This window comes from Hylobates moloch, unplaced genomic scaffold (genome assembly GCF_009828535.3).
Source record: "Hylobates moloch isolate HMO894 unplaced genomic scaffold, HMol_V3 SCAFFOLD_1, whole genome shotgun sequence".
Lineage (NCBI taxonomy): Eukaryota > Metazoa > Chordata > Mammalia > Primates > Hylobatidae > Hylobates > Hylobates moloch.
This window is the reverse complement of record NW_026652276.1, coordinates 218,932,747-218,957,058: the sequence shown is the minus strand read 5'-3', so window position 1 is coordinate 218,957,058 and position 24,312 is coordinate 218,932,747. Positions and strand designations below refer to the sequence as shown.

The 24,312-nt window shown below is 44.4% G+C and overlaps 1 protein-coding gene across 1 annotated transcript in view; it reads left to right on the top strand.

Annotated features, from left to right (window-relative positions):
• CREB3L2 (cAMP responsive element binding protein 3 like 2) overlaps positions 1-24,312 on the top strand; it is a 127,492-nt gene that overhangs the window by 82,709 nt on the left and 20,471 nt on the right. The window contains exons 3-8 of the mRNA XM_032761875.2: positions 4,083-4,258; positions 6,835-6,922; positions 11,422-11,606; positions 14,011-14,157; positions 15,842-15,900; positions 18,430-18,498. Coding sequence (XP_032617766.1) covers positions 4,083-4,258; positions 6,835-6,922; positions 11,422-11,606; positions 14,011-14,157; positions 15,842-15,900; positions 18,430-18,498 — 724 coding nt within the window. The remainder of the gene's footprint in view (positions 1-4,082; positions 4,259-6,834; positions 6,923-11,421; positions 11,607-14,010; positions 14,158-15,841; positions 15,901-18,429; positions 18,499-24,312) is intronic.

The following is a 24,312-nucleotide window of genomic DNA, read 5'->3' as shown; positions in this document are numbered from 1 at the left end:
TTTTTGTCTTAATATTTCATTATAAGTGTTTTCTTTGTAATTAAAAAGGCTGTATACATGTAATATTAATGTCTGCATAAATATTCCATTGTATGGATGCACCATAATTGACTTAACCTTTCTCTTGCTTTTTAATGTTTTGGTGATTTTCAGTGTTTTGTCATCATAAACAATGCCCTAGTGAGCATTATTTATGCATAATCTTTATCCATATAGAAAGTTTTCTTGTTAATGGGAAGATTACTGGCCAGAGTGCAGAGATCTGGGTTCTGCCACTAATTTGCCATGTGACCTAGGCCCAGGTGTCATTTTCCTCATCCAGAAATGATAGGCTGGGCGTGGTGGCTTACACCTGTAATTCCAGCACTTTGGGAGGCCGAGGTGGATGGGTCACCTGAGGTCAGGAGTTCGAGACCAGCATAGCCAACATGGTGAAACCCCATCTCTACTGAAAATACAAAACTTAGCCAGGTTTGGTGGCACACGCCTGTACTCTCAGCTACTTGGGAGGCTGAGGCAGGAGAATCGCTTGAATCCAGGAGGTGGAGTTTGCAGTGAGCCAAGATTGTGCCACTGCACTCCAGCCTGGGTGACGGAACAAGACTCCATCTCAAAAAAAAAAAAAAAAAGATATCTTTGAGCTTGATGGCCTTAAATCTCTTTATAACTCCGAAGCATCTTTCAGGATCAAGGACTAAATTGCTGTATTGGAGTGGAAGCATGAAAGCAACGCCAGTTGTTTGTCCTCAAAAAAGCTCAGGGGAGGAGAGGCTGCTTCCTTGGGCTTCTCTCTTGGAAATCTACATTTGTCCTTGAGAGAGAAGGTTTCCTTTTATAGTTCAAGTACCATCGCTTGCCCTGTGGTTTCCATTCCCTGAGGCAGCACTGATGATATCTGTACGTTTGTAAAGAGGGCTATAGGACACTGGGCATTAAGAATATAAATGGTCTTGACTTGTTTTACGAATGTGCACACTTTGAGAATGGCCTCGCTAGATTGGAAGAACTGATTCTATCACCCATCTTCATTTTGTCTTATAACTTTTTGCATTCACTTTTTTTTCTTTACTTTTGCGTCTTCTTTTGTTCGCCTTGTGAATTAAGTTTCATCACAGTTGCCTTCACTGCACAGTCAAGGGATCTGGCCTTATCTCACAATTTCCTGGTAATTGTGTGCGACTTTTTTCTCAGGGATGCCTCCTTACCGTCCATTTCAGCCTGTACTGAGGCTGTATTTCATCTTACCTTCTTTCTTCCAGCCTCTGCCAGGGATAAATATTGCTCAGTGTGGGCAGGCTTTAAGTGTTGACTTCAAAAAGCAAAAGCATGGCTGTGCATGGTGGCTCACGCCTGTAATCCCGGCACTTTGGGAGGCCGATCACCTGAGGTCAGGAGTTCAAGACCAGCCTGGCCAACATGGCAAAACCCCGTCTCTACTAAAAATACAAAAATTAGCTGGGCGTCATGGCGTGCTCCTGTAATTCCAGCTACTCGGAAGGCTGACAGGAGAGTCGCTTGAATCCGGGAGGCGGAGTTTGCAGCGAGCCGAGATGGCGCCACTGCCCTCTAGCCTGGGTGACAGAGCAAGAATTTCTCAAAACAAAACAAAACAAAACAAAAAGCAAAAGCATCACCATGTCATTGCTGAATGGAAAAAATGGGATCTATGCTGTCTCTGTCTCTCCAGCCCTTCCCTGACTGTCCTAAGTGGGTATTCTTTGCAGCAGACAGTGTCTTCTAGCTCCTAAGCTCCTTTGGGGAGAGTCAATGGAATCTTTTGGCTGGTGGTCCGGTTGCTTCATCTCTGGGCTGAGCTGGGGCACAGTCTGAGTCCAGTACAGAGTGGTCTCCCTCCTCTGGCCGCCATCAGAGGGCCCTTTGTTCCCCCGCCCTCCCCTTCCACCAGGATGTGGCCTACACCCCATGAAGGATGGAAATCCCCGTCACACCATAGCACTCAGCAGCCCCACTCTGAAAGCAAAACATCTTCCACCACCAGAAGGCCTGCCCGTCCTGTCTTTATTTCACCTTGGGAAATAAATTGAGGCTGGGATAATTCATCAATTATAAACTGGATTTAGGGGGGAAATTATTTTCCTCAAATATGAACCTTTTTTTGTGCTTTAAAGAAGTTGCTTATGAAACATAATTTTAATAATTGTAGATTTTTAGTTCTTAGTTTCTGTGTCTGCCCTTCCCTTCTTCTTAGTGGTTCTAAATGATTGTACCTTTTCATAAGAAAACTGGAGTCACATTCTTGAATATAAAATAAATTTATAATGTGAATGACTTTGCTCTCCTGACAGTAATGGGTCACTGAGTATGTGAAATGTGCTGTATGTGTGTAAGCATTTTGAGAAAGCAAAGGAGCATGTGTTTGCTTTATTTTAGCCTCATTTTAGTAAAACTGGTATCAGCTAAGGAATGTGGCCTTTGGCTTGCTTTGTCTTGTCTGTTTCCAGCCCTCTGGTCTTTTCCTTTCCTTCCCTCCTCCCTGCTTTTCCAGGCAGTGCTGAGGCGCTAGCTCCAAAGTAACTTGTTAAGAAATACAAATTCTTATTCTCTTAGGCTCTGAGAAGAATGTGCATTAAGTGGCAGAGGCACTCTGTCTTGTCTCTCGGTTGTTAGCTATCACCAGGCCTGGTGATAATCAGGAAAGACAAGACAAGACCCAGACTCACCAAGATGCAGCCGTTTTCTCAGGAAGAGTATTTAGTCCATTTCAGCAAAGGGCAGATGGTTATTACAAACCAAAGTCTCCCAAAGGGCTGAGCAGAGTCTCTGGAAGTCTAAGTTAGGTTTAAGGCCTAGATGGGATCACAGTGAAAACAGAAGAGAACAAAAACAAACAAAAAAATGGAGTGAGAAGAAAAAAATATCAAAAAACCAAATAACTTTCCTTTGGAGAGAAGGAGAGAGACCTACTCACCATGTTCTCTCATCTTTTCCCATTGGTTACCAACCATTTGCTTGCTTCTCTCTCTCTCTAGCTCTCGCTCTCACTGTCACTCTCACTCTTGCTCTCTCTCGCTCCCGCTCCCCCTCCCTTCCCTTTCTCTCTCTTTCTTGACAGGGTCTCACTCTGTTGCCCAGGCTCTGGAGTACAATGACGTGATCACAGCTCACTGAAGCCTTGACTTCCTGGTTTAAGCAATCCTCCTGCCTCAGCCTCCCAAGTAGCTGGGACCACAGATGCTCACCACCGCACCTATCTAGTTAAAAATTTTTTTTTTTGTAGAGACAGAGTCTTGCATTGTAGCCCAGGCTGGTGTTAAACTCATGGGCTCAAGCAATTCTCTTGCCTCGGCATCCCAAAGTGCTGGGATTACTTGCATGAGCCACTGTGCCTGGCTGCTTCTTTCTTTCATGTTTTTAAATGTGCTTATTTATCTGTTTTTTTTGTTTTTTTTTTTTTGAGATGGAGTCTTGCTCTGTCACCCAGGCTAGAGTGCAGTGGCGCGATCTCGGCTCACTGCAAGCTCCGCCTCCCGGGTTCACGCCATTCTCCTGCCTCAGCCTCCTGAGTAGCTGGGACTACAGGCATCCGCCACCACGCCCAGCTATTGTTTTTGTATTTTTGTTAGAGAGGGGGTTTCACTGTGTTAGCCAGGATGGTCTCGATCTCCTGACTTTGTGATCCGCCCGCCTCGGCCTCCCAAAGTGCTGGGATTACAGGCATGAGCCACCGTGCCCGGCCTTCTGTTTTTGTATAGATAACACATTTACATGACTTGACAACCAAAAAGAGTAGCTCATTACATATTCAAAATCCTCCCTCCTATTCTATTCCCCATCAACCCAGGTTTCTTCCTGCCTTTCTCAGGAAGCCAAGTTTCTTTCTTTTCTATGGATTCCTTCCAGAGTTTCTTGAGGCATACTCACATGCAAGCGAATACAAGTATAGATTCTTTCTTTGCTGTTCATATCTATCAATCTTTTCTCTCACATATTTCATTTTCTGTTATTCCACTTTCAATCATCCTTCACTGAGCTTTTTTGGGGAGAAAGACCAGTGGTTGCTTGTTTTGCTTATGCCTGATGCTCTGAACAAGTTCACATGTGTGCTTGTCTTTTTCCTGCAGATGAGGTGGAAAGTGAGAAATGGTACCTGTCTGCAGACTTCCCTTCAACAACCATCAAGACAGAGCCAATTACAGACGAACCACCCCCAGGACTCGTTCCATCTGTCACTCTGACCATCACAGCCATCTCCACCCCGTTTGAAAAGGAGGAACCTCCTCTGGAAATGAGTACTGGGGTATGCTCAATTTTCTTCTGTGTAAACAGGTTGGATTAAAAGATACAGATAGATCCTCATTCTCCAATAAGGTGTTTAATCTTTTTGGAGTTAGTGGCTGTGTACATTTAAGGACATGCAACTTTTTATGTGTGTATATACATATGTATACATTTAATAAGGCTATGTTGATTTGGTGCCAACTTCCTTTAAAGCCATTGTTTGGAAAAAATTAGTAACTAAGCTGATTTCATTCTCTCTTTGATTACTGTTAAAAAATAAAAAACACAGAAAATATCTATGGTAACAAAAAATTCTCTATGGCACTGGTTTTTAAGCAGTGGAAAGGGAGTGACTGAGGTGGTGACATAATCCATGGCTTACAGTGCATGGCTACTGGGAATGTGAACTCCTGTATAATATTTCACTTTCCTAGTGAGATGCTGAGTTGTCCTTACTCAAGTCAGGAATGTCTCACGTATTGATAATATGAATAATATTAACAATATTAATAACATTATAATAATAGTAATAGTAATAATAACACCTATTATTGTGTTACCTGTGGAAAGCATAAGAAATCAGGATTTTTTTCCTTACTAGATTCCATGCCTACCGCAAGTATAATTTAATTCTACTCTACCTTCTTTCTGGATATTTCCAGTGTCTGGCCATGGACCAGCATCGTATTTGTACATCTTCTTGCAAGTGTTGGAAGCCTGTCTTAGCTTCCCTTAAGTTCAAAGCCTCAGGTTATAAGCAACAACTTCATTAACATTCCTTAAGTCAGATTTCTTGTGAGCAGGATAGAGTGTCTATCTGCAGCTGGGCATGGTGGCTCACACCTATAATCCCAGCACTTTGGGAGGCGGAAGCTGCAGAGAGCTGAGAGGAGCCACTGCTCTCCAGCTTGGGTGACAGAGCAAGACTCCGTCTCAAAAAAAAAGAAGCAAAGAAAAAATATATAGCGTCTACCTGTTCGGAATAAGGTAACACAGAATCAGTAGACTCATTAAAGTGTCACTGCATACTCCCTTGTCAGTCCATCTGTGTGATGTGAAGGGTTGTAGACGGAGGCCTCTGCAAGTGTGCTAGGATTCCTTTTGATCTCAGCTCACTGCAACCCCTGCCTCCCAGGTTCAGTGATTCTTGTGCCTCAGCCTCCCGGGTAGCTGGGATTGCAGGCGCCAGCCACCATGCCTGGCTAATTTTTGTATTTTTAGTAGAGATGGGGTTTTACCATGTTGGCCACGCTGGTCTCGAACTCCTGACCTCAAGTGATCTGCCCACCTCAGCCTCCCAAAGTGTTGGGATTACAGGTGTGAGCCACACGTCCGGTCTAGTTGACTTATTGTAAAGTATGTAACTAGCAAAGCTCAGAGGCATGGCCTTGCTCCTGTGTATGGGCCAGATAACTTTTCTCCTTTCCCTACCAGGCATTTCATGATTAGATACCATCAGTCATTAGGAAGCCTTAATAACATCGTTAATATTAATTATTAATAATTATATTAATTGTATTATAACATTAATTATTAATATTAATAAAGTTATATATAAGAGAAAGGATGTGGCTTGGTGCACAGTCCCTACCCCAGGGTAAGCTGGGGGAGGCCTGTGACTCTTTAAAATTTAGTTCCCATTTTCCATGGTGATTGACTCAATTTAAGTGCATTGTGGCTATATGTAATTTACAGGCTGCTTTACGTTGCAGGCAGGGAAAACTCCCAGGCTGGTGTGAGGCTGAACTGGGATAAGAGACCCCCTGGCCCCTCCTCATTCTGCTAAGGTCACCACCTCTTAGAAGGCCTCTTATTTTCTTTCAGCGATCAAATGTACAGTTACGCTCTACAAGTAAATTCTGCAGTCTTGGGAATCCTTACCAATATAAGTTGCTTTTTAAAGCCCCCAAAGTGGCGTGAGGATAGGGGGAGTGGAAGCATTGTTTGGTTCTTACTTTACCCAAACTGTGTATTAAGAATAAAGTTAGCAGAATGATGCCACACAAAAAAAGTACCAGAATATTTTGTAATAAAATGCCTTTATAGTACTATAAAAACATAGAAAAGAATATTGATACAGTCTTGGGCTTGAGCCTTTGGCTTTCAACTTTAGAGTTCTGAGCGTTTTTTCTTTTTCTTTTTCTTTTTTCTTTTTTTTTTTTTTTTGAGATAGGGTCTCACTCTGTTACCTAGGCTGGAGTGCAATGGTATGATCACAGCTCGCTGCAGCCTCAAATTCCTGGGCTCAAGTGATTCTCCTGCCTCAGCCTCCCAAGTAGCTGGGACTACTTAGGTGCACGCCATCACAACTTGCTAATTTTTGTATTTTTGGGGGAGATGGTGTCTCATTGTGTTACCCAGGGTGGTCTCAAGTAAGTTTGGAGGGTCCTGTCAGCTGTAATGCCAAGTTTGGCGATGAGAAAAAGGTTAAGAACTAAAATGACTCCCTGTCAGGGAAGCTGCCTACACTCAGCTATTCTCCAGGATAGGCAAGGCTGTCCCGAGAGGAAGACACAGGTGACAAATAGCTCTCCTGCGTGTGTCTTCAAGGCTGTGATTGGTTTTTAAAAATTGTGTTTGAAATTCTTCCTCCAGGTTGATTCCTCGTGCCAGACCATTATTCCTAAAATTAAGCTGGAGCCTCATGAAGTGGATCAGTTTCTAAACTTCTCTCCTAAAGAAGGTCTGTCTGCCCTCCCTGTGTCCCTTTGGGTTATGCATATGGTCTCTGAGTCTACAGAGAGGGAATATGGTGAGAGAGCTGGGATGAGTTTGTACCACAGATGTAGCTGGCTTTATGAAATAGCTCTGTTCTTAAAAAATAAAAATTTTGCTTCCAAATAAAAATTTTGCAAGCTAAATATTATTTTCCCATGTATGCACATGATTAAGTTTCAGCTAAGTGTTACCATACTTTTACTTCTAGCCAGGGTGATATTTTTCAAAACTTTTATGGACTGCTACCACAAACACTATCGAACAAGAGAACTGCAGCCTTTATTCATCCAGGTGTGAACCCTACATAGCCCCGCAAATCAACAACCATCTACAAAGGCACCTTGCTTATTTCAAACAACTCTAGTTTCAACTCTTTGTGAAGTAAATTCACAGTTAATTATGTGGCCAATTCATTGTTTGTAAACATTGACTTTGGATGACAACTATTGCAAGGAGCCCCCTCTCTATTTGGTCATGTTCATGGTTCACAATTGTGCATATTTTTGGGCTTCTTGGCATCCATCCATTTAGAATTAACACATGCTTGAGGTGGTAATAGTTTTGTTTTGTTTCTTGAGACAGAGTCTCACTCTGTTACCACGCTGGAGTGCAGTGGCACCATCTTGGCTCACTGCAACCTCTGCCTCCCAGGTTCAAGCGATTCTTGTGCCTCAGCCTCCTGAGAAGTTGGGATTACAGGCGTGCGCCACCACACCCAGCTGATTTTGGTATTTTTAGTAGAGATGAGGTTTCACCACATTGGTCAGGCTAGTCTTGAACTCCCAGCCTTAGGCAATCCGCCCGCTTTAGCCTCCTGAAGTCCTGGGATTACAAGCATAAGCCACCTCGCCTGGCCCAGGTTGTTATATTTCTATATTTATCTTTCTCTATGTCAGTTTCTTTCTGAGTTTCTCCCTCTTTGTTCTCCTGTGAAGCCCATAGTTAGGAATCCTGGATGCAGACCCCTGAGCCTCATAAGGTCTAATGAAGCTCTCTCTGCCTTGCATGTGCAGATTCTCCTGCATACATCCTGCTCTTCTCACTTCTGTGCTTTCAGTCATGCCATCACTTCCCTTTTCATTCATACTTTTTATTTATTTATTTTTTGTGTGTGAAACAGGGTCTTACTCTGTTGCTCAGGCTGGAGTGTAGTAGTGCCATCATGGCTCATGGCAACCTCAACCTCATGTGTTCAAGCGATTCTCCCACCTCAGCCTCCCAAGTAGCAGGGACTACAGGCATGCACCACCATGCCCAGCTAAATCGTGTATTTTTTGTAGAGATAGGGTTTCACCATGTTGCCCAGGCTGGTCTGAAACTCCTGAGCTCAAGTGATCCTCCAATTGTGGCCTCCCAAAGTGTTAGGATTAAAGGCATGTGCCACCTCACCCAGTCCCATTCGTACTTTCAGTACAAATTTCAAAGTACAGTTCATTACTGTGGTCAACAATAAGAAATTGGCTTATACAGTTGTCACCGAAAAGGTATATTTGCTACGGTATATAAATGTGAGGATGTTTACATATGAGCACTTCTCATGAAAATATCATCTATCTTCATTCCATTAGAAACTAACTCAGGATTTGGTTTGTAACAATGTAATCAGGGTTGGCCCTTTATTTGCCTTTATTATCAATAAAGAAAGGATTACATTTTTAAAGTTAATAATACTGGGTAGAATCCATATTGAGACACTATGTCTTTGCACTGAGTGACAGACAGTAGTGCCTTTCAGCTTTATATACTGCTTCAAAGTAATTGCTTTCATTTGTATAACACCAGTTATTACTATCAAATAAATCTTACTCTTTTAATTTATGCTGTGATGTGGTTCAGAAGTGTCATCACCATAACAATGAATCCCATAGTGGCTTCTGAATCCAGGGTTATTGGAGGAGAAGTGTTTCAAGAATGAAGTTAAGGACAGCCCTTCCTCATTATCCTGGATAAACTGAGATAAGGAAATTCAATATCCTTGACTGCATCAGTTTCTACGCAAAGTAGCTTGTTGTCCCCCAGACCTTGCAGTAACCCAAAAGCGGCATTTCAAATGATATTTAGAAATCTGATCCTGAGGCGCCTCTGGCCAGCTCTGTAGCTCTTAATAGGTAGGAAGGACAAGATTTTACTTGCTTCACTTGCTTTTCTTGTCATTCTCTTTCTGTCTTTTGTGGGCTGCCCTCTGCTTGGACGGGAGAACAGTATTAGAATAATTTGGCCCCTACCAAGTGAAAGGGACAGGGTGGCTCTAGGTACTCCAGGCTGGTTCTTGGGAATGTAACAGCACAGAGCCCCTATTAGGTTCGTCTGCTTCCCGTTTATTTATTTATTTTTTTAAACCATGAAGTGCCATAATATTCATGGCTTTCGAGAAACCTTAGGACTCCTCCCTCTTAGCCAAGCACCTGCATATTTTCTCTTCCTGGGCTGCCTGCACCTGTGGCAGGAGTAGTGGGAATAGTGCAACTAGGATTATTTCAGCATATTCTTTAGCTTTAAGAGTGCCCACAGAGACTAAAAAGCCCAGGGACCTCTTTGGCAAGACTGGCAGAGAAAAAGGGAAAGAGGAAACATCTAGAGAAAAGCTGTATGTGGCAGAAAGAGAAAGAAAGGATGGGAGAGAGGGAATCACAATGAGAGAGAGAGAAGAAAAAAAGTATGCCAGGGCCAGGGGGACCAGGGTTGGCTGAGGGGGCATTGCCTGTTGTGGCCTCGGCTATTCAGGTATTCCTGCAGGAGAGAGATGCTGATTGCTGCTCATCCTCTCTGAGGGCAGTGTATTAGTCTGTTTTCATGCTGCTGATAAAGTACCCGAGACTGGGCAATTTATGAAGAAAAAGAGGTTTAATGGACTCACAGTTCCACGTGGATAGGGAGGCCTCACAATCATGGCGGAAAGCGAAAGGCACATTTTACAAGGCGGCAGGCAAGAGAGAAAAGGAGAACCAAGCAAAAAGGGGTTTCCCTTATAAAACCATCAGATCTCATGAGGCTTATTCACTACCACAAGAACAGTATGGGGGAAACTGTATGGGGGAAACCATGATTCAGTGATCTCCCACTGGGTCCCTCCCACCACATGTGGGAATTATGGGAGCTACAATTCAAGATGAGATTTGGGTGGGGACAAAGCCAAACCATATCAGGCAGCTATGGGTAAGGTCATCTTTTTTGGGTCAGTTGTTGTGTCTCAGGAGGGCCCTTCCCATCCATAGCATGTTGGGTGGTCTCCATTGGAAGAAGGGACGAGGAGGTGATGTGCTGAGGCTTCCCATGGCCTTCAGCAGTTAGTTCTCTGGCCGAGCAGAACCAGCTGTGTGGGCCATGCCCACCGTGGGCTGCCATACAGAGGACTCCATTGTCCTGGGGGCTCCAGGAGTTAAGTGTTTACCTGCAGTTACCTCCCTTGGCTCAGTAGCAGTGGCTGGTACAACAGAAATGTGCACTGTTTAGAAAGAACAGTGAGACCCAAGAGTGCTTTCATTCACGTTGAAGCCTGGTTGGATTCCTCCTTCAGAAGCCCATCTCTGCTGCCCTGGAGATGCCTGATGGATGCTAACCAAGGCTCCATAGGCCCTGGCAGAGAGGGTGTCGTGCTTCCCTGAGGAAGGGCAAAGGAGACTTTGGAGGAGAAAGTCCCCCCACTGCACTCTCACTTATTTTTCCCGTGCTCACTCCCGTATCTGAAGATGGATTTCATGTTTTCTGAATGAAGAATGCCTGGCGTCTTGCCTATGGGCATGACCACGCACATTGCTCCAGAAATAAACCGGCTTTTCTCAAAGCAGCCACTCCGGCTTTTCGAGATGGATTCTCGCTCTGTCACCCAGGCTGGAGGGCAGTGGTGTGATCTTGGCTCACTGCAACCTCCGCCTCCTGGGTTCAAACAATTCTCCTGCCTCAGCCTCCCAAGTAGCTGGGACTACAGGCGTGCGCCACCACACCCGGCTAATTTTTTTTTGTATTTTAGCATGATCTCGGCTCACTGCAATCTCTGCCTCTCGGGTTCAAGTGATTCTCCTGCCTCAGCCTCCTGAGTAGCTGGGATTATAGGCATGTGCCACCACACCAGGCTAATTTTGTATTTTTAGTAGAGACAGGGTTTCGCCATGTTGGTCAGGCTGGTCACAAACTCCTGACCTCAGGTGATCTGCCCACCTCAGCCTCTCAAAATGCTGAGATTACAGCCATGAGCCACCTTGCCTGGTCCCTGGTCACACGTTTATTGGTTTCTTGTATACACTTCCAGTGTTTCTTTTTGTCAGTGTAAGCAAATGTGGGTCTATATCCTCTTTCTCTCCTTTTTCATACAAAAGGAGGACTCCCGTATCCACCCTCTGCACCTTGGAGGTCTGTCCGGGTCAGCTCATGGAGGCCCCTCGCACTTTAGTTCGCTCTGCCACAAATCAGTTGTGTCCTCATTTGTGGCTCTGGGATGGATGAGATGTGCTTCCTTTTTTGCAGCCCCAGTGGACCACCTGCATTTGCCGCCCACCCCCCCGAGCAGTCACGGCAGTGACTCAGAGGGCAGCCTGAGTCCCAACCCACGCCTGCACCCCTTCGGCCTGCCTCAGACCCACAGCCCCTCCAGAGCTGCACCCCGGGCCCCCTCCGCCCTCTCCAGCTCCCCTCTCCTCACGGCTCCTCATGTAAGTATGCAGCGGGCATTACTGGACCAAAGGGAACCCTCTCCATTCATTCCCATGGGGCTGTATCCAGAGCAGGACCACTCAAGGCTGTTTGGTTTTTACTTTTGTCAAGAAGTTTCTGTTTAATGGCGAAAGCAGAGTGATGTCAACCCGAAAGAACACTTTCTAAGAACTGCCCGCACATCTCACCTTTTACTACCACAATTCTCTTCCTTTTCACATGCACACTTCCAGTTTTCATTCATATGTTTATTTTACAGAGCTATAGGCATGAGGAATAAAAATTTGGGGTTTTTCTCCTCAAAGTTCTATCATAAATATTTGCATTAATTTAATGGTCCTTGTGACCTATGTCATAGGAAATACCTTTTATATTTTAAATAAGCAATTTTTGTGAACTTAAAAATTACTCTGAGATTAATTTCTTTGATGCTTAAAGGTCAAAAACAGTTTAAGCCTTTTCTGTGTGTCGTATGACTCTTAACCCAGAAACTCAGATCAGACATCAAGACCCCTTGTTCATCCCTCACGTACATGAGGACACCATAATAAAGAAGAATAGATCATTAACTTCTTATTGTTCTAGGAGTGAATTGATTTCTATGAAATTATAAAAATTATAATCAGCTATTTTGAATTTACAATATCACAACTAGAAAATTTAAATGAAATGAGATGTTTTAAAATTCTGTAAGTACCATCCATCCATTAATTAACATAACTTTGAAAATTTGTGTTGATTCTGTCCCTGAAAGTTCTGGATCTGTAACCACATTCTTATATTTCACTGTTACTGAGGACAAGGGAATTCACCCTTCCACTCTTTCTTCACCTTTTCAACTTGAACCTGACTTCACTCCTTGGATTACTAGAATAGCTTGTATCCTATATACCTGTGTGTACTACTATGATCTGTCCATTCTATATGTTTATGGAGGAACTCTTCCCCATGTCAGATGCTTGCCCAACAACTATGTTGTGTTTCCCTATTACCTGTTGGCACCAAGCCCGGACACCTTTACCCATTATCAGGTATCCAGCCCTCCGCTGCTTCAAGAACTCCTTACCCACACTAGGCAGAATGGCTTCTTCAGTGACTTTTCAAAATACTGCCTTTTGCTTAGAATGCACTCCTCTCTCTTATGTAAATCATCCCCTTTCTTTCAGGAGGCCTGATTCAAATCTCATCTCCTGCCCTAAATGTTTCCTGATCACACAACTCATAGCAGTGTTCTCTTACTTCAAATTTTTAGTACACCTTTAGTTAATGTATTAGTCCATTTTCATGCTGCTGATAAAGACATACCCAAGATTGGGCAATTTACAAGAGAAAGAGGTTTAATTGGACTTACAGTTCCATGTGGCTAGGGAAGCCTCACAATCATGGTGGAAGGCAAGGAGGAGCAAGTCATGTCTTACATGGATGGCAGCAGGCAAAGAGAGAGCTTGTGCAGTGCAACTCCTGTTTTTTAAAACCATCAGATCTTGTGAGATTCATTCACTCTCACAAGAGCAGCACAGGAAAGACTCACTCCATAATTCAGTCATCTCCCACTGGGTCCCTCCCACAACATGTGGGAATTATGGGAGCTATAAAATGAGATTTGGGTGGGGACACAGAGCCAAACCATATCACCTAAGATTACAGTTTAGCATTTAATTACTCTTATCCTTTCATGGGTATCAATTCAGTCTCACAGTCTTGATCGCAAGCTACTTGAGAGATAGGGTTTGTTTTGAGTCCTTCATGGCATTTAGTATGGAGCTAAAATGCAATAGGGACTCTGTTTGATTAATTATAAACATGCCATTCTACTGTGGGTTCCATGAGATGGGCTGCTATTCTTGTCTTCATTGCTGATGGACGTTCTGAGACTGCTGAAGCCAGAGGCTTCTGTGGAAAGAGTCTGCAGGTGTGTCCCTGGGTGCTCTGCACCCTTAGCTAAAAGTGGAGGAGAGAAGTGACTCCTGGTGTGTAGAGAGCACCTTATAAAATTGCATTTTCAGAAGGAGAACAACAGAACTCTTGCACAAAGCAGGGCTGCGAATGAATCCTTCATCACTCCAAGGCCAGGAAATCTCTAGGGATGTGGGAAATGACTCCTCTGCTTTTTCTTTTCATGTTTTAGCAAGTGGGGTGCTTCCCGGGAAATAATGGGTGGAGGCTTCTGTATTCTTTCCCTTGAATTATAATCCCTAGGTTATAACACTCACATGGGGGTGTCTTCCCCATCTTCCCATGCCCTTCAAAATACCCATCTATCACCCAAAGCAGATGGGGCATCCTTGTGTCAGAGCCTTCTGTAAGACATTGTAACAGATTCTCATCACCCCATCGGGAGGTGATTCTTCAGTGGTCCCAGTTCTTTTTCTTTGACCCTTTTCTGCTCCTTGGTCTGCACAGAAACTGCAGGGATCAGGCCCTCTGGTCCTGACAGAGGAGGAGAAGAGGACCCTGATCGCCGAGGGCTATCCCATCCCCACCAAATTGCCCCTGTCAAAATCAGAGGAGAAGGCCCTGAAGAAAATTCGGAGGAAGATCAAGAATAAGGTGAGCCCTTCAAACCTAGGCACTTCTAGAGCAGAGACACGAGCAGAATCGAGTCAGCATTCCCTTCCCTGCCTTCCCAATGGCCAGCACTACCCGATCCCATGGTGGAGACCAAGGCCCAGCCCTTCCCTTCCCTAAGCCCTGGGAGAAGCACCCTCACCACGTGCCCCTCTCTTCCTCCAGCCCATCCCATCCCTCTTGAGGCCAGCAGACTCCCAGATCAGTATCTACCTCCTTGGTGCCCACGATGATACATTTCAGGGGTGGGAGGAAGCTATTAGAATTTCCATCTAGTTTTTTTTTTGTTTTTTTTTTGTTTTTTTTTAAACTCAGCCTTTTAAATTTTGGGTGTACGATATATACAGTAGTTTCCTCTGGTAGACATATATATGTACTATATGTATCTATATAAAATACAGCATATATATGTATTTTATATATATAAGGTACAAATACATTGCGAATGCTTGGTTAATTTTTTTTTCTTGGTAGGGTTTTGTGATTACAAAACTTCTGCAGTTTGCTGGTCTATATTTGGACTCAGTAGTCTCCTACCCCTGGGCCCCTCAGTGCTGAGCAGGCCTGATGAAAACCAGGAGGATGGATGAGGCACAGGCCTGCCAGGAGGGAGGGGGCAAAGAGGGAAGGAAGACAAGAGCTTAGTGTCACTCTATCCATGTGCGGAACCAGCAGCAAGTTGATGTATGACCAAGCCAGCTGTCTTATTTTATAGATGTAGTTCAGCCAGCAGAGGTCCAGGAGTTAAACTCATTTATCTGAGACCACACTGATGGTTTGTGAGCCACATGGTCTGGCCTGGCTCTTCACTCAGTGTCCGTTTTTTTCTTTTGCTTTTTTTTGATATAGAGTCTCACTCTGTCACCCAGGCTGGAGTGTAGTGGCATGATCTCGGCTCACTGCAACCTCTGCCTCCCAGGTTCAAGTGATTCTCCTACCCCAGCCTCCCAAGCAGCTGGAACCACAGATGTGCGCCACCATGCCCGGCTAATTTTTTTGGTTTTTGTTTTTTACTTTGAGATGGAGTCTCTCTCTGTCACCTAGGCTGGAGTGCAATGGCACAATCTCAGCTCACTGCAACCTCTGCCTCCCGGGCTCAAGTGATTCTCTTGCCTCAGCCTCCCTAGTAGCTGGGATTACAAGCACACACCACTGTGCCCAGCTAATTTTTGTATTTTTAGTAGAGACGGGGTTTTACCATGTTGCCCAGGCTGGTCTTGAACTCCTGACCTCAGGTGATCTACCAGCCTTGGCCTCCCAAAGTGCTGGGATTACAGGCGTGAGCCACTGCACCCGGCCATTTTTTTGTATTTTTAATGGAGACGGGGTTTCACCATGTTGGCCAGGCTGGTCTCGAACTCCTGACCTCAAGTGATCCGCCCACCTCAGCCTCCCAAAGTGTTGGGATTACAGGCGTGAGCCACCACTCCTGGCCACTCAGTGTCCATTTTACTGGTGGCCTGGTTTGTAGGAGAGTAGGTGTGAGTTTGGCAGCTGGAAACCCGGGAGGACAGACTAGTTGATGAACCAGCAGCTTAAACAAATGGCAAGCAGCTTGCAGAAGTGAGCAGGGCTTTGGTGACTTCTACGCTAACCACCTCCCGTCTTAACTGGTTTACTTACAGAGCTGGAAATTAATCATTCTCCTCCCACCCCTCTCTCTCAGATTTCTGCCCAGGAAAGTAGGAGAAAGAAGAAAGAATACATGGACAGCCTGGAGAAAAAGTAAGCCTGCTGGCAAACTGTTGTGTTCATCGGGCAGTATGCACAGAGAAATGTGGGTGTGCGGAGAATCGGGGAGAAGCAGTTCAATTCCTCTTTCTGGCCACCTTGGAAACCCGGTGGTTTATCAGCTGTGGTTTGCCTGCCACCTAGTGGTTATTTGGAGGAGACGTCTATAATAAAGCAGGAAAGAAGTAAAAGTACCTTAGTAGGCGTTTGAATCATACCACTGCCAGCCAAGGACCCCGGAGTCCTCAGAGACTTCCTTTCAAACACATACAAATATTAACATTCCTGCACATTCCTGGAACTTCTAGCAGGAGAAGCCCTGTTTTAGCCAAAAGGAGCAGTGCTACTTAATCAGCCCCCATTGGCCACACTCCCTCATGCTCTAGAGAGGGCACACAGGGAAAGAAAGATGTCAGGTTGGCGGCCTTTATTTTCCAGACACTACAATTCATGTTTTTTTTTTTTTTTTTTTGCAAAAACACTTGAAGACAATCTTTGTTCTTTTGAAAAGTCTGTAATATCAGGCGGGCTGTTAGAAAAAGATGAATTAAATACAGTTTTGTCTTAGCCCTAGAAGTTAGTTCTTTAGCTAACAAACCAAGATATTTTTAAGATGGGCATGAGGCCCCAGACCCAGAAATGAACTTCATGTGGATCTGGGGAAAGGAATGGCTGGTGGTTCCTGGCTGTTTCTCAAAGTTACTATTGAAAGTTTAGTGCTTCTATCACCTGACTTAAGTACTGGTAATGCAGCATTAAGTATAGTCGGCTCTCCATATCTGGGGATTCAGCGTCCTCAGATTCAACCAACTGTGGGTCTAAAATATTCAGAAAAAAACCTCAATAGGCTGGGTGTCATGGCTCACTCTTGTAATCCCAGTGCTTTGGGAGGCCAAGGTGAGAGGATTGCTGGAGCTGAGGAGTTCAAGGTCAGCCTGGGCAACATAGCCAGACCCCCTAAAAATAAAAAAAAATTAGCCAGGCATGGTGGTGCACATCTGTGGTCCCAGCTACTCAGGAGGCTGAGAGGGGAGAATCACTTGAGCCCAGGAAGTTGAGGCTGCAGTGAGCTGTGATTGTGCCACTGCACTCTAGCCTTGATGATAGAGTGAGACTGTGTCTCAAAAAACCAAAACCAAACAACTCAATAAAAAAAAACTATAACAATAAAAAATAATACAACTGTAAATACAAGGTAACACATATTTACAGAGTATTTACATTGCATTTGGTATTATGAGTAACCTAGAGATGATTAACATATACTGGAGGATATATAAAGGTTATATACAAATACTACACCATTTCTTATCAGGAACTCGAGCATCTGGAGATTTTGGTATCTGTGGGGAGTTCTGGAACTAATCCCCCCTGAATACCGTGGGAAGACTGTAGTCCCATGCTGTCCCACCATTTTCTACGGGCATTCAGGGTCAAGATGTTTCTATGAAAATCTCTTTACTGTCTCTTTTGGGCATGCATGCCCCAGCACCGGGATTCCTAGTCCTGGGCTCTCGTCCTGTTTGTTTAAGTCTCTTCACTTCTTATCAGTCCTGGTAAGAGTGTAGCCGGGAGTATCCAGATTACTGTAGTATAGAGGGAGAAGTATGATGGGTATTGAGAACACTAGGGAGGAGGTGAGAGGAAAGAGGGTTGTAACACCCTAAAAGAGGGTCATATTTTGTACTGTCCCTATTCATCTTTCATTATTCAGGCACTCGTCACTCAGCTCCCTCTTTTTTTTTTTTTTTTGGAGACAGAGTCTCGCTCTGTGGCCCAGGCTGGGGTGCTGTGGCATGATCTTGGCTCACTGCAACCTCTGCCTCCCAGGTTCAAGTGATTCTTCTGTCTCAGCCTCCCAAGTAGCTTGGATTACAGGCACACACCACCATGCCCACCTAATTTTTGCATTTTTAGTAGAGATGGGGTTTCACCATGTTGGCCAGGCTAGTCTTGAGCTCCTGACCTCAAGTGATCTGCCTGCCTCAGCCTCCAAAAGTACTGGGATTATAGACATGAGCCACTACGCCCGGCCTCAGATCCTTCTATTTTTCTTTTTTTCTTTTTTTGAGACAGATCTTGCTCTGTCACCAGGCTGGAGTGCAGTGGTGATCTTGGCTCACTGCAACGTCCGACTCCTGGGTTCAAGTGATTCTCCTGCCTCAGCCTCCCGAGTAGCTGGGATTACAGGCACGTGCTACCACGCCCAGCTAATTTTTGTATTTTTAGTAGAGACAGGGTTTCACCATGTGGGCCAGGATGGTCTCTATCTCCTGACCTTGTGATCCGCTCGCTTCAGCCTCCCAGAGTGCTGAGATTACAGGCGTGAGCCACCGTGCCCTGCCTATTTTTTTTTTTTTTTCTTAAGTGTCTTCATCCTTCTTTCCATACTTTCCCACACTTCCATGGAGTGGCAGATCCCCCCAACCCTCCTTTTCCTCATCCCCACCTACCTCCACCCTAACTCCTAGCTTAGTGTTTGCTCTATGGGTAATAATTTTCTTCTTTCTCCTTCCTTTGTAGAGTGGAGTCTTGTTCAACTGAGAACTTGGAGCTTCGGAAGAAGGTAGAGGTTCTAGAGAACACTAATAGGTAAGTGTCACTGGACTGAGAGCTGATTGCGCTGCCAGTGGAAGGTGGGGAAGGAAGAGGATAGAATCCAGAACCAGGGATGGCAGAAAAGTGGAGGAGGTCACAGTGAAAGTGCAGTTGTGCTGAGATGCTCAGCATGGCCAAACTCCACCCACCCGCTCCTGCTACACACACACATATGCACACACGCATGCACACGTGCTACTCTTGCACACATACAAACACATATGCACACATGCTGTCATGTTCACATCCACAATACACATATGTACACACTCATATGCACATACATGTACACATACCTGCCTATGCTTTACTTTTCCTAAATGATATAGGATTGAAGAAGAAGCTGATCATGACAAGGACTATGACTAGAGGGTTAAAAAAGAGGCTTGGAGGAGAATAAGATCAACAAGCCTGATTCTCCTGAAAATGACATCACAATTTAGAGGTGAACAAGGAGGCACTGGCCACTTCATTATAATCTAATTTTAGTAGCAAATAATACTTACTAGTTTAAAAAAAGAGAAAATCATTGGTATTTTTTTCTTTCTTTTTTTTTGAGACGGAGTCTTGCTCTGTCACCCAGGCTGGAGTGCAGTGGCATGATATCGGCTCACTGCAAGCTCTGCCTCCCGGGTTCAAGTGATTCTCCTGCCTCAGCCTCCCGAGCAGCTGGGACTACAGGCACGCGCCACCACGCCCGGCTAATTTTTGTATTTTTTTTTAGTAGAGATGGGGTTTCACCATGTTGGCCAGGATGGTCTCAATCTCCTGACCTCATGATCCGCCCCCCACTTGGCCTCCCAAAATGCTGGGATTACAGGTCTGAGGCGCTGTGCCCGGCTGAAAATCATTGTTTTTTAAATTAGTTTTTTAAAATTAGCTAGTTTATTAGTTAATTGCATTTCAAACCCATTTCACAAAAATTATAACAGTACCAAGTTGATAAATTCCTGTAGCACTTGCTGTGCCAAGTGCTATTTTAAGCACTTCACAGCTGTGAACTCATTTAGCCCTATGAGGTGCCATTACTATCATCCTCACTATATGGGGAGGTAACTGAAACTCGGAAAGTTTAGGTGATTTGTCCAAGGTCACACAGTACGTGCTAAAGCTGCATTTGAACCCAGGCGGTCTGGCTCTGGAGCCTCGATATGGGAGGAGTATATGGAGGTTTATGCCTGGGTCATATGCAAGAGAAAGGGGTGAAAGTTCAGGGTTAAGAAACTGGCTTTTGGGGAATTTCATCCAGAATATATGTGTTCATGTGCACACATGATATGTACCTGTGCTGTGACAATTATTTCTTAGTCAGAGAGTCCTGTCACCCTGAGTGTTGGAGATCCAACAAATTAAGCAGAGAAAAATGGACTTACTGAGTAAACAAAAATGAAATCAGATTAAGGGTCAGCGTTAATGCCCAATAACAATTGTGCAAATATTAAGGGATCAGTTTAAATCTCTTTGCATGTTATTTGATAATAACAAATGAATTTAATTCCCATTTCCTGATTCTTCATGGTTTGTTGCTCAAAAAGCCAGCTAATAGAGACATAAGCTAAAACTACCGTCAGTGGGATCCCCCTGAAATTTTCTCTGCATTTCTGGGAATGTGTGCTCAGATAGCAGTCAGGGGCAGTTCACCGCAAGTGCTCTGTAAGACAGACTGCCCAAAGCGGGGAAGCGCCACCAACTTAGCGTGGCATTACCTTGATCTCATGAGGCAAGGGAGCTGGTTTCACTGCTTGCCTTTGGCCCTTAGTTTCCTGGGGCTTCCTCTGTTTTTATCTCCACTTCCTCTCCGCTGGGGGGATTGCCTGAGGCGGCTCTGGTTCTCTGGATCCTGCTCCCCCAGCCAGCATCTGCATCCATGTTTTTAGCATCCTGAGCAGATAGGCGTTCCCGGCACCCATCCTGGCACTTGCTTCCGCAGCAGCCCCATGTTCATGGGTGGGTGGGACAAATCCTGGCCAAGAATTGGCGAAAAAGGGAAGAGCAAAGACCTCCTTGGAGTTTGTGTTAAGGTTTCGTCCTCTACAGGCTCAGTGTCAGGCCTTCCCTCGGCCACATGGGGGCAGCAGAGGCACAGCAGGGATGCGCTGGGGTGAAGTCGGGGTGTGTGAGGGAGAAGGACCGACCACACTACCTTGCCTGGGAAGTCTCTCCTCTCCTCTGCAGGTGGACTGTGGTGCTTCTTCCTTCCTTCCTTCCTCCCTTCCTCCCTTCCTTCCTTCCTTCCTTCCTTCCTTCCTTCCTTCCTTCCTTTCCTTCTTTCCTTCGTCCCTCCCTCCCTCCCTTCCTTCCTCCCTCCCTCCCTCCACATTTTTATTTTTATTTGCTTGTTTGAATCAGATATCCAAATAAGGTCCATGTGATCAAACTGTTTGATATGTCCATTACATATCTTTTTGTCTGTAAGTTCTCTTGCATGTCTTTGCTGTTATTTAGTAAAGGCCGAGTCAGTTGTCCTATAGAGTCTTTCGTGGTCTTAGTTTACCTGTAATGTCCTTGTGGTGTCCGTTAGCACAGTCCTTCGCCCACTACACACTCTACTTTGTTTGGTTTCGGTTTTTGGTAAGAATTCTTCATAGGTTCCATGACATGTCTCCATCAGAAGGAACATAAAAATTGGTTATTTGGTTCTCCACAATGTATACTTATTGGCTAGAGAGATCAATACATTAGGGGTTTGAAAGTAGCCTTATAGAATTCTATCATTTCTCCTCCAGTTATTAGCAGAATATTTTTCTAAAACAAGACTCTTCATCATTAAGGAACATGGGTGCACACGTAACTCTACGAGATGCCGATTTCATTGTCTTTGGGTATATACCAGCAGAGGGATTGCTGGGTTATATGCTAGTTCTATTTTTAGTATTTTGAGGAACCTCTACACTGTTTTACATAATGGTTTTACTAATTTACATTCCCACCAACAGTGTGGAAGGGTTCCCTTTTCTCCACAGCCTTGCCAACACTTTTCACGCCTTGTCTTTTTTATAATGATCGTACTAACAGATATGAAGTGATATCACGTAGGGTTTTGATTTACGTTTCTCTGGTGACTAGTGTCAGCGAGCACCTATTCATATACCAGTTGACCATCTTTATGTTTTCTTTAGAGACATGTCTATATGTCTATTCAGGTTCTTTGCCCATTTTTAAAATTTTTTTTTTTTTTTTTTGCTATTGAGTTGTATGAGTTCCTTATATATATTTAATATTAACCCCTCATGGTTTATATGGTTTGCAAACGTTTTCTCCCAATCCGTGGGCTGCCTTTTCATTTTGTTAATTTTTGTTGTTGTTGTTGTGCAGAAACTTTTTAGTTTGATATAGTTTTACTTGTTTATCATATGTTTCAGACTTAAGGAAGATGCATACATAATATGTGCTCCTTTTAAAATAGTTTAGGGAAAAAAAAGAATCCTTTCACTCAGAGGTATCTTTATGTTTTGGAATATCTTACGTGTACGTATTTATATTGTGCATACTTCTTTGTTAAGAACTATTTCCACATAACAAAACTCTGGACATATTCTCATACATTTCTACAGGATCTTTGACTCACCATTAAAAATAATCTACTTGATCAGGCGCAGTGGCTCATGACTGTAATCCTAGCACTTTGGGAGGCCGAGGCGGGTGGGTCACCTGTTGGTCAGAGATCACCTGACCAGCATGGTGAAACCCCATCTCTACTAAAAATACACAAATTATCTGGGCGTGGTGGCAGACGCCTGTAATCCCAGCTACTCGAGAGGCTGAGGCAGGAGAATCGCTTGAACCCAGGAGGCAGAGGTTGCAGTGAGCCGAGATTGTGCCATTGCACTCCAGCCTGGGTGACAGAGTGAGACTCCGTCTCAAATAATAATAATAATAATCTACTTCATGCTATTGGGATCTGAGCCTTCCCTGACAGTCTGCTGTTACTGAATGTGACCAGGGCTAGCTTAGCCACCTGTTAAAGCGGGGAAAGTTTTTTGTTTCTGTGTTTTGTTGTCAGCGTTATTAAGGTATAATTGACAAAATTGCATATTTTTACAGTATACAGTGTAACGATTTGATGTATGTGTATATTGTGAAATGTTTATCACAATCAGGCTAATTAACACACCCATCACTCCACGTAATTACCTTCTTTTCTCTTTTTCTTTTTGGGGCCAATGCTTAGGAGCTACTCTCTTAGCACATTTCTGGTATATAATATGGCATTTTTAATTACAGTCACCATGCTGTACAGTAGATCCTCAGAATGTATGTACCTTATGACTGAAAGTTTATATTCTTTGACCAGTTCTCCCACTCTCAGCAGCCGGTGACCACCTTTCTATTCTCTTGTTTCTGTGAGTTTGACTTAAATTTTTCTTTAGATGTAAGTGATACCATACGTATTTGTCTTTGTCTGGCTTATTTTACTTACAAAGCAGGACAAGTTTGCTGATGTTCCTCTTCCCCTTGGCCTCCTTCCCTGTACTCTGTGCCTTCCCTCGAGTCTCAGGAGCGCAGTGGCTGTGTGTGCCTTCTTCTCCCATTTCTTCTCCTTCTTCAAGACTCACCTCTCCTCATGGACAACACTTTTATGGTAGTAATGGCTGGCAATGGATTCATCTGTGATCTTCCCACAGATAATTGTAGCGGAGACCTCCTAAGGTCATGATATTTAAGACCAGTAGCTTTTAAGACCTGGTGCGGTGGCTCACGCCTGTAATCCCAGCATTTTGGGAGGCCGTGGCTGGTGAATCACCTGAGGTTGGGAGTTCAAGACCAGCCCGATCAACATAGAGAAACCCCGTATGTACTAAAAATACAAAATTAGCTGGGCGTGGTGGTGTGTACCTGTAATCCCAGCTACTCAAGAGGCTGAGGCGGGAGAATCACTTGAACCTGGGAGGCGGAGGTTACAGTAAGCCGAGATCACGCCATTGCACTCTAGCCTGGGCAACAAGAGGAAAACTCCATCTCAAAACAAACAAAACCAGTAGCTTTTCGTGTACTTTGGCTTGAGAGGGAAATAGATAAAAGCAGCGCTGCTTCGCTCAAACAGGGGGAATGGACCTAGAGTTCCTCTAACTGCTCTTCCCCCTTTCTCTTTGTTTTCTGCCAAGGGCCTCTGTGGTACTCAGAGAACACCACAGTAACCAAAATGACTGATGTAAGCATTGGCAATGCCCTGCCCTAGAGCCAGTGTGGGGAGCTGGTGACTGGGGTGCTGGGCAAGGGAAGACGTTGGGACCCTTTACTCACATCACCCCATGCAGGTGACCAGTGTTTGAGCGGTGTGCAGGCCTGGGCTGGGGAATGCACACCTGTGTGTGTGTTCCTGTTGATGCTTCTCATTTTATCATCCTTCAGAGGCAGCTGGATGGAAGTAGAACAACTTTGATAAGTGAACAGGATCCTGGGTCACCAGAAATGGGGGGTGGAGAGGCCTTGGGGGCCATTGTTCGTATGCATGGCATGGCAGGGAGGGGAGTGGCTGTTTCATCATTGACCAAATGAAAGAAAATGGTACCTCTTTACTTTTTTCTGCTCCTATACAATACCCCACAGGAGACTTTCCCATCTACCCAGATGAAAATTTATGCTGGGATTGTGAGTCAATCCTGAGTATGGTTTTCTTTCTTTTTTTTTTTTTTTTTTTTGTACTGGACTCAGCAGCAGCCATCTAACCTATTACTGATTTCTAGATGAAAAGATATTTTATCTGAGCTATGGAAAGTGGAAGAGCACAGGGCCGGGAGAGGAGATGAGGAAGTCCTCTTCATCTTTCTTCAGTTTTTCTCTGGGAGCCTCTGGGAGCAGAGCTGA